This window comes from Clytia hemisphaerica, unplaced genomic scaffold, assembly GCF_902728285.1.
Source record: "Clytia hemisphaerica strain Z4C2 unplaced genomic scaffold, Clytia hemisphaerica genome assembly, whole genome shotgun sequence".
NCBI classification, from domain to species: domain Eukaryota; kingdom Metazoa; phylum Cnidaria; class Hydrozoa; order Leptothecata; family Clytiidae; genus Clytia; species Clytia hemisphaerica.
Window position 1 is genome coordinate 668,657 of NW_027103768.1, and position 10,990 is coordinate 679,646.

At 35.4% G+C, this 10,990-nt stretch overlaps 1 protein-coding gene across 1 annotated transcript in view; it reads right to left on the reverse strand.

Moving 5' to 3' along the window:
- LOC136805755 (rho guanine nucleotide exchange factor 3-like) overlaps nt 1–10,990 on the reverse strand; it is a 32,593-nt gene that overhangs the window by 13,514 nt on the left and 8,089 nt on the right. Inside the window, exons 5-7 of the mRNA XM_067062299.1 lie at nt 9,624–9,671; nt 8,629–8,703; nt 8,145–8,327 (exon numbers count right to left, since the gene is read on the reverse strand). Of these exons, the coding sequence (XP_066918400.1) occupies nt 8,145–8,327; nt 8,629–8,703; nt 9,624–9,671 (306 nt within the window). The remainder of the gene's footprint in view (nt 1–8,144; nt 8,328–8,628; nt 8,704–9,623; nt 9,672–10,990) is intronic.

Below are 10,990 nucleotides of genomic sequence, written 5' to 3' on the forward strand. Positions count from 1 at the left end.
TGGTCAATTTTGATATAACCATTTAAGAAGAGTAGACAGATAAAGATAAGTGTGTAAGATATATACAAACCTCAAACATCATCATAACTTCATCTAAAACCTCTTTGAAATATCTTTCCAACAACAAAAAACAAAATCCAATGGAAACTACACAAAGCCGTGAGATTCAGTATTAGTTAAACATAAGCATCAAAATTAATTCTTGACGATATACCACAGCTTCTCAACTCCATGTGTTTCAATTCATTGTATTAAAAAAGACTTATTAGCTACCACTGTAAGAAAAAAAATACACAAATTTTTAATGAGGCCATTTCCTGAAAAAAGTTCAACACTAAAAAGGCAATCATTTCATATCTTTCGACTTCGTGTTGTTACATTAACAGAAAAACAAAAAAAATCATTTTTGCCCCTCTGTAGAGATAACTAACGTTCCGTTATATCAATATTAACTAAGATATAAAGTCAATAAAAATCAAACTAGAGGAGAACAAGTAAGGCAGAGAAAGCGCTATGAGCGGCTTCAGATTCATCTCATAAACACTTAGTTGAGAAATTGAACATAGAAAAAGGCTTGTTAGTAACAAGATCACTACAATGTCGTCAAACATGTATGTATTTAGCAAGAGACTCTCAAGTACAAACTAATAATGATGAAATAATGAAAAATCTTCTCCTCATGTTCTTCTTCTCGTCTCTTTTCAACAAACACAGAAATGAAAGAAATTCTTCAGTTACTATATGTAAGAATATTTTTTGTTGGTGTTTCACCAAGGTCAATATCACATCAAATCTCACACCTTAAACTTCCCTTCGCTTTCAATCGACATATGAAAATATTTAACATATCAAAATTTGAGAAATCCTCCTCCAGTTTGAAATATATCCAAATCACACAGCAATTTATGTAGACATGTAAATGGCGCCATTTCATCGGTTTTGACCATGTAACACAATCCTACTCCACGCAAAAGAAACTCTGAAAAATCCTGCCATCCTGTCAAACAGCACAGTACATGGGAGAGCAGCGTTTGACATCCAATATGCAAACGTTTGCTTTCAAAGAAAGTAGATGTCAAGAAAGCACGAGAGAGAAAGTAAAAGAAAGGAGAGAATTCAGTAATTGGATTAAACTAACAAAATGTAACAAGCGTCTTTCTTCAAGCACGGTAAAACAACCAAACCAACATTTCAACACCTCAAAAATACACCATCTTGATTAGAAGCCAGTAAAACAACATCATCATTATCATTGCAATAATTAAAAATTCATGTTCATATAAAAACAATGTCCATTGCTATCATTTTCCACTAATTACTGTAGCTCCTCATTGTTAAACATTGCCATGGCAACCTCGTTAAGAAGTAGAAAGAAGACAATTATTGATTGTTCAATAAACATTGGGGAGAGAAGCTATTCCACCAAACAGCAGTGCAAGAATGTCATCAATGCTACACATCTTCCTATCAAAACAAACTTCGTCTGGGAAAATCTTCACCTCGTTTTTCTACATGTAACCATTTCATAACGAAAGAATTCAGAGATAGTTTTCTTACAACAACACCGAGAAAAAGTGGCGTCAATTGTCAGTTTTATAGTCAAAGATTAACGGGACGACTCTCGCTTTAAAACTTGTCAAGATTAATCCTTTTAAGAAATAGAAAGAATAAAAGAAGGTATGGAAATAGTACACATGAGGGATAAGCTTATCCAACCATGGAGGTATAATAAAGATAGATCTATATCTTTATTACCTCCATGATCCAACTATAACCCTCCTGTCTGCCAGGACGGTAAATGGGAAGCGTGATTATAAATCAAAGACGACAAAGAAGGAAACTCCAGAGAAAATTGATCATTTTCCTCTCTCAATGAAGTTGCCATAAAACTTCTTTCGGTTGGGTTGATATCCAAAATATGTAGAAGGGTCTAGATGTAGCCCTCTCCTCATAGCCAAATTTTACTATTGTTGACAAAGATTACCTAATTAATTTAGAGATGCTATTTGCTTTTGCAGCTTAAAGAAGCTTTTCAGCGATTTACCAGGTCAATAGCTTAAGAAGTTTTGAAAGAAATAGCAAGTTTTATTACCAATTTTCAGTCTTTACCCGTTTACTCTTTACTCTTTGGCCTTTATTACCTCAACCTTTTTTCTTTTTTTTTTGGAAGAGCTATCCGTTTTGAAACTTCCAGTCAGAATAAAAGGGATTTTTCAAGCTCCTTTCTTGATACTTGACAACACTACTCACAGAAACCTCACTACATTATTATGACACGGACCTTCATGGTCATAAGCAATAAGAACAGAAGAGTTGTAAACCTTGAGAAAATGAAACCGAAAGTGACACAACCAGATAGACTTCTACATCTCCATCGACACCATTCTGTTAAGAATAATCCTATAGGAAGAATAGGAATTAGGTTCTCAATGAGTCACTCGAAGTGAATGGAAGGATGAAAGGGGACATCTCAAGACAAATACGCACTTCGAAAACATTACAAACAACATTCAATAAATGTTCCAACAGCTCCAAATATTTACAAGGGTTTCATTTGAGAAGCCATCATAGATGAAAAATGAAGAAAACTGATGAAGTGATAGTCTAAAAGAAGAGACGAAAAAAATAAAAAATCGGCAAATGAGAATTTTGATGAAACACAAGAAGCAAAACCAAAAGTTTCGGCGAAGGAAGAATGTAAAAGAAAATGAACATTAATGCGATAAAAACGAAAGTTACATCACTCTGACAGATTTCGAATACTTATTTCAAAACATTTCTCGTTACCATAATAAACCAGTGAACCAAAACACTGTTCCGAAAAAGTTATCCTACAAAACGTTGCTAGCAACACCATGTTTGTGTATGTATTATTTGCTCATAACCGTATACATATACATATTGAAATAATTTTTGGAAACCAGTATTTCGAACAGCTCGTCAAATGAACTTTTGTCAATAAAATCCGATACCAGAAAATTCAAATACCAAATAAAAATTGGTTACACCTCGTTATACCCCGAAAACAAAATTTAAAACCCGCCAAAAAATTACAAATAACTAAACTAGTACTTTAACATAAGCAAAATGTGTTATAAGAGATGGAACGATGGAGTTGTTAGTGTGTGAGAAGTTTTTCGTAAAACAGGACGTCTATATTTCCGTGTATGAACCTCAAATTTCAAAAATGACAACACCAATCACAACATATTAGCACTGTAAGCAAAAGCATTTTCTTTGAAAGGAGGCTTGTGACGGATTAAATGAGAAATATATTTTGTGTGTACAGCAAAAAAAAGAACGATGTTACTAGGCTTTCTTACCAACGCAAAATTTCAGAAATCTTCCCAGGTTGCCGTGAAAATGACCATTTACTTTAGGTCCAGTAGAATTAGGTTTTTAACCTTGAAAAAAATGGCTGAAATCAGGCACAGAGGTTCTGCATCCAAGAACCAACAGAAAGGACCACCAGTCGATTCGAAAAATTTTGGACGTTTAATGGGCATTTCATGATGACGTCACATATGACTAATTTCAGGGCCTTGTTTTTGAGCTAATTCTATCAGACTACGAAGATCAACTATCATGTTACAATCAATCAGTTTTCTCGGCCCAGAAGGAAAATGTATTAAGCCCTTTGGGGTCGAGTTCTGTGACATCAATAGGGTGTGCAACCAAGCTCAGAAACATCAGGTGGAATCAGCTTTCCAAAAATAAGTGTGGATCCGAATCCTACTCAGGTGAGTACCAAGCAATTTTTTGAATTCGGTCTTGTGTAACAGAAAATCACCGTACAAAACAAAGACCAAACAATTTTACTGCTAACTGTAATTACAATTGATAAAAAGTTCTGAAGCCTCAAAGTTACTAGGTCCCATAAAAAAATATTTCAAAAAACTACAAATGTTTCAAAAATAGTTTTTATTATGGTAGCCCAAATAGACGGCGGTTACTGAGATTTAGGCGGTTCACCCCGGTAAAGATTCAGAAAAGAGAAGTAAGTTTCACAATGTGAAATTTCGCATGTGAATCCTTAAAGAGCGTCTGAAATGAACGGAGCAGTATTTGTATAAAGCCTGTATTCTGTACTGTGTAAAAATCAAGAAATCTACACAGCCGTATGGGCCACCATAAAATTCGATCCAGAATTCCTTCCGTTCATTTTGTGGACAATCTAAAAGAGAAGAATCCCTCCAAATTTGGTGTTGTTTGGGTTTTTAGGTCATCATCAATCTTTGCCAGGAAATCGAAAAGTGATATGTGCCGGGAAAACGAGATTAGAAGATCTTTTCTCTTCAAATCTAAGAAAAAGACTTTCAATTTGACCAAATTTGAGAAGGTTTTTCGTCAATTAAATGACATTTCCAAGCTCCCTGGTGTTCCCACGACCAGTCTGCTAGGTTTCAGTCTTTGGAAATCCAAAAAGTAAAAAGGACTAAAGTCATGAAGACAGCTTGTTTCCTGTGTAATAATAGTAAGTAAGTAAGTTTACGACCGCAGTCGAGGGCGACCCGAAGGCTCCCTTTTCGTATGGCTGTCTACCCGAAGGTAGGGGAGGGCGCCACTCCTTTCCCTGGAATTCTCCACTTACCCTTGATCCGTCTCTTTACTTGCTGAGCATCAAGCAGAGAGGCATCAAGTACCATTTTGGGAATCTTTGGTATGACCCGGCTGAGTATCGTCCCCAACATCCTTGCGCACCGTAGCTGGATGCTCTACCTTTATGCTACGGTCGCTGAATTGTAATAATAACCAATAACCAATAATAACAATAACCACTTGTGGTGATTTTAGGAATTTCCCAATAGCCAAAATTGGCAGTTTTCGAAACAGAAAGAGGTAAGGGTTTGTCGCAAACAGTTTTTGAAAATTATGATTTATCGTCACTCACCGGGGGTTTTATACCTTTTGCTTTAACTCTTGGTATAAATTTCAACTTTCCCCCTACTTGCCCTCCTCGAAAATGAAGAAAAAGAAATGCGAGGCCACTCGATGGAGCGCATGACGTTCATATCGAGCGATGGTCGGTTAGTCCGTGAACTCTCTAATTCTCAAATCTGTGGCGGCATTTCTTAATGAAAACAAACAAAAAGCCGAAAAGGCATAAAGAAAAATAATCGAATGTTTGTTCGCAACTTCGTATCAGAAGTTTCCGTTTTTTCGAAAATGAACTTGAATTGACAAAGCGCTGATTCTTCAAAAACGGACATACAGCCCCACGGAAAGCGATATGCTGGGCCAAATTTAAGAAAGGGCGCCCTGACAGCTTCATTGCTAATAGTTATTCAGATGGTTGATAACTTTCCTCGTTTCAGAAATTTAACTGTGTCCAGAAATAATTGGACTAGAGCCCCCCCCCTCCCCAGCAGACCTTCAATTCACGCAATCACGCAATTCGCGCAATTTCTTCCTTTTCTTTCACGCAAGTGAAAAACCCATTCACGCATTCACGAAAACCGCTAGAGAAACCTTCAAAAGGGAAAACTTTCTATTTGAGAAATTAACAATTTACGAAAAATCACAAGAGATTTTATTACCAAATGAATCAAAGTTTTCAGGATTTCCTTTGTAATTGTAACCCCCAATGTTGGTTTATTTTAGTTTTGGTTCATATTATACCCAAATGCATCACGTCACTTAACACCATGATATCCCATATTGTAACTGGTCCTGATCTATACGAACCCCAAAAATTGAAATGCAAAAAATATCAACACACTTCTAAAATCAAAAAAAAAAGTCCAGGCAAAATTATCTGAAGGAAAAACTCGGCCATCAAACACTAAGAAGCACGGTTGGTTGCATCCTTATAAACCATCATCTCTTAAAGATATAGTTTAAGGAAATTTTATAATAAACATTTGAAAATCAAGATATAGAAATATTAAGAAAAATAAAATGGAAAGAATTGTTGAGATTATCGTACCCTTATCGTGTTTGGAACTTCTAACATGCTAGATTGGCCAATCGATCAAACATTAACAATAAAAAAAAAAACGGGAACAAAACTTTCATCAAACATCAAACCATTTTTTGATCAATTTTCCACCAAACCATCAAAACACATCTCGACCATCAACAAAAAAAATTGAATTATGAAAACTCTAAGAAATTTAATACCGTCTTTCACACCTCAGGTTGAATAACAAGTATCATGAGAATCAAATATGCTCCATATCATCAAAAGGTGCGATTTTTTACTTTGATTTCTTTCCAATTGTTCATACTATACTATCGTTTTTATTGCATTTAAAGCGGCCATTACGACGATCGTTTATTGAGAACCTCTTGGGATATTATAACGACCAAAACAATAAAAAATACTTAATCGGTTTCAGATATGGGAATTCTTAAGCACTTATCTTTTTAGAATAATTACGTTGGAATATCAACGCTCAAAAAGCCAAATATATTTAGCTTACAATAATGGGCGTTGGTAGTACTCCCGAGAAAATTTGAAAAACTTCCGCTCTCCGGAGTTCAAACCCTACTTCTTATTTTCTTTACGGTGCATTTGTTTACAAAAAAAAGAAATTGTCAATAAAATGGAGTCTCCCATCCTTGGGCAGTTGGTAAACTTTGTAGGTGCCCGCCATCTCAACCGGGATAAAAAATCAAGGCGTGACAACCATTGAATTTAAAGTTCGAAGGGGCTACAATCCCGCTCATAATATTTGAGAGAAAAGGGAAATTCCCATTGACTTCCAAGCCCGAAGGGATAGAAACGAGCCACTTATTTCCACAAACTTCTGATTGAACTCAAAAGCAAAGGAACCGCTAGATAGTTTGTCGTCATGATTGCGGTGCGTTCTCTAGGCGTGTTCTGGATGGCAAAAACGTGGCTTAAATTTTTCTTGCCTGGGAAAGGTCAGAGATTCTACTCGAGCCCTTTAAACTCAATGGGAATGTTATAGCCACAAACGATTTGGAAGCCAAGGGTAGAGTTTTAACTTTGAGTTTTAACATTAGCCTTAAGACTTAGGATCTGAGGATCCAAAAGTTCAAGAATGATCCAATAGGGCTCAAAATATAGTCTTGAAGTCTATAAACCCCTCCGGATTTAAAATATTCGATTAAATTCAACAAATAGCCCAAAAGCGACTTTCTCACCCGAACTTTAAATTGTTAAAAAGGAGAAATTAACCAAAATTCTCAATATATTTTGACCGGGATTTTCCCAACCAATTGTCTGATAAACACACACGGTGATAAAATAATAACTTCACTTAGGCAAACTCTCTCCTTAAAAGGCCGGAAAAAATGGCTTAAAACACTTTTTAGAAAACCTTCTTACCCTCTGTCTTTATGCAAAAAATTAAAAAGAAAATAAAGCAATTTTTTATGTAGTTTTAGCTGAAATTTGCTATTTATCTCGAAAATCAGGCTCCGTCTCTTTTTGAGGTACCAGGAGGTACTGTCATTTTGCATCACTTTGCAAAAAATCAAAAAAACTAAAGAGCAGATCCCGAGAAAAACTGGTAAGAAACTAATGGACGGACGAACGAACCAACAAAGGTTAATTTAAAAAAGGAGCTCCGGAGTAGGTCTAAAAAATTTCCGTCCGAGTTCGAACTAGCGAGAGTGAATTGTAGTTTTTTTGGTCAAGAAAAAGGTTTTTGAAAAATAAAGAACTTTGAGTAACAATAACATCGATTTAGACAGAACCCTGACAGAACCATGACAGAATCCACCTTTTCATTATATACCCAAATACGTATTTTTACTCCCTTTACTTAATATTTGCAAGGTTTTCAGCTAGTCCATGCTCATTTTTACTAAGAACACCTAAAAAGTAACATTTTAAGGTTATTTTATGCCAAATCAAAAGAAAGAGTCACCGCATGTTTGTACCATGTATATCCATTAAAGCGAAACAAAACTTGGATACCATTTTCAACAGGACTAAAATCTTTGGAAAAAATGGTCCCGAGAAGACAAATTTTGTTCATAACAGACCAGAATTGGGTGGTCTCAGTGTCTAAAAGTCTCTAAAATTTTCAGTACATGAGTTCTAAAATACCACTTCTCTAAAATGGGGTGGTGGTATGTAAAATTTTCTCGAAAACCCTTTCAGTACTCATATATGTCTGAGATTTTAGTACCGCCCCCCTCAATAGACTGTCATTTTCAGTTCACGACCTTACCTGTACTTCGGATGATTTCTTAACTGTAATCTTGTCGATTTTATCGTTCTCGTTGTTATCGAAAGAACGAGAAGCCGGTAGTTTCGAGTCTTGATATCGTTTACGGCGGAAAGAATTACTGGGTGATAAACCTTTAGCGAAAGTTGCGACGCGTGTGGAAAATCGTTTCTTGGGAGGGTGCTCCTGGAAAATAAACATTACCATGTTGAAAGAGGTTTCTAAGGATGATGCTGCACAAACACGTTTATGAGAAAGGGACGCGCTGGAATGATGGATATTATATCTGGTATGTGGTTGATGTCATAAAATATATTAGAATCAGATTTGATAATTTCCAAAACTCGTTAGTAACAGGAAAGTATTTTCCGCTCCTCTCTGGGAGTTTCGCCGCGCAAAGCATGTTCCAACATGCAAAACAATTAACGGTCGCACCAAGAATAAAAGCTTTTGTGGACATAGGTAAAAATGGTAAATAATAACAAACCTTTATTGCATCGATGGCTTTGAGAGCGATGTCTTTTTGACTGGTTGATGATTTGATGCGCTTCATCGGCGTTGGCTGTTTGTATCAAAAAAGCATTGAAGAATAAATAAGAGAAAAGTACAAACGAATGTCATAAAGACTTTGCAGAAACTTCATTTTGTCAGTCTTCTTAGCACACCACACCATCTTTCTACTATCTAAGCCATCTTAACAAACAAATAAATTTAGAACGCGTAACGAGAAAAGACCTTTCTGTCATCATATTAGAAAATGTTTTTCAAAGCGAAGGAAAGCCTCTTACAGCATAGAAAATGAACTTCTCTTTTAGTAATAAAAGTCCATTCTTAATGTCAGATAATTTTAGTCTCGCGTGTGACCTCTAGATTGGATATTCAACGCCAGCATTATGAGCAGTAATTTACAACCTTTAATAAAACACGATCGAAGGAAAAAAGTTGCTTTAAAATTTTTCAATGAAACAGAAAGGCAAGAAGAAGCCCAGGTCCCCCCACTATGTATAGATAGTTTTTGACAAAAATTTACCTCGGCTTCATATAAAATGTATCTCATATTTGCGTTGACTAAACGATCCAAGTATCCTCTTTTTCAATTTTTCAAAATACCACAAACCAATAAACGGTATATTTAGCGATGAGAGTGCTGTGAACTAATAAGCCATTAGCTCCATTTTTAGTCATGAAAAATAATGATCGAAATAATCTCCTACGAAATCTGGATAATACGAAAGCTGATAGTAACCATGGTAAAGTGTAGAAAGAGCCTTAATATCGTAAAAGTAAGGTTTAGCAAAACATGGAATGAAGGAGTAGGCCATTCAGTAATAAGCTAATAACGTTCAAAGCTGGTTTAATGAGTTCGTAATGCGATTAAGTAATTAGCAAGCATTGTAAAGGCCTCTCCAAAAGAAAGCATGTTTTTGCCGCGCCTTTTAAAATAAGAGAAGTAATTCTTTAAATAGCTCAGCCTTCACTTACCATAACATTTTCGATACTTCGTAAGGACACTGCGCTCTCCCTCATTCTCTGTAAAATGTAAAGGAGAATAATTATTTCAATAAATTAATTTCAAATAATTTCATTACATTTTTCAAAAAGAGATCTTTATGCGGGTACGTCAGGACAAAAATACTAGAAGCGTGCAGGGTACCCAGTAAAAAAAAACATCTTGTGTAAGACGATTGGCTGTACAGCGCATAGTCTGTTAGGAGGGGGGATTTATCAAGGATAAAAAAAAAGCCATCTGCTCCTCAACCACTCACTACACTCCTTACTTTAACCCTTTAAGTGCCGATATCGAGTACATTTGATATGGGCTATATAGTTTGAGTTAGAAATCGTCATTTTTGGTCTAACTCGTAGAAATTGGATTGTGCTAAAAAATGGCAAAAATTTGACAAAAATCCATTTCTTTGAGATTTGGACCGTTTTTTGACAGATTGGGTGTAATTGATCAATTTCTCAAGTTTTAAAATTTGTTAAGGTAGTACACCTTCAAATCAAAAAATTATTTGTTGGTATGACAATGCAACAGTGATGGAAATTTACCTTTAATGAACCATCAATTCCAAAAAAAGTAGGAAATAACTTTCAAAAAAGTACGAAATATTTTTCCCAAAAAATGCTCTTGAATCAAACTTCTCAGTATCACAATAAATAACATTGAAGAGCTACTGAATAAAGATTTCGATGGTGGTAAGTAATAATGAATAAACAAAGAAGAGTTGATATTGGGGTTTGACATGATTATCATTATGACATTTTTGATGAAACACATTAATGACTTCTGCCAGTATTTCCTCTTCTTCTCCGATTCTAACTGTTTGCTTCGGAAAAACAACACGATTGTAACAATGAAAGACAAAAAAAACTATATACAGCATTCCTTCGATTGCTTATGAAAATTCATTGGCGCCCGGATAGCAGGCGTTTCCCGCCTCTTGATGACGTCACACAGCAGTTTCAAGTGAAGTAATAACGAAATATTAACTCGACAAACAAGAAGGGAAGTTTCGAAAGGCTTCTTGGTGAAGCAATGTTCCAAAATGGTTTTTCCACACTGCGCAGTACTGTGTACAACCTACCAACTTTAAAATGGTTTTTATTCAAAAAACTCTACGTGGATAACTTTAAACAAGGACTTTTCGACAGTCAAAATTGTGAGAAAACTAGCCGTTGTTTAAAGCTAATAACATGTTTTGAATATTCAAACATTATTTTAAGTCACGGTTTTTTGGTCACATATAAAAAGAATATGATATATATCCACCTAGGGACCTTCGAAAAATTCTCCCAACAGGGGAAAGGCGTTGCTATGATAAGTTAACAACACAAAATAAACATTT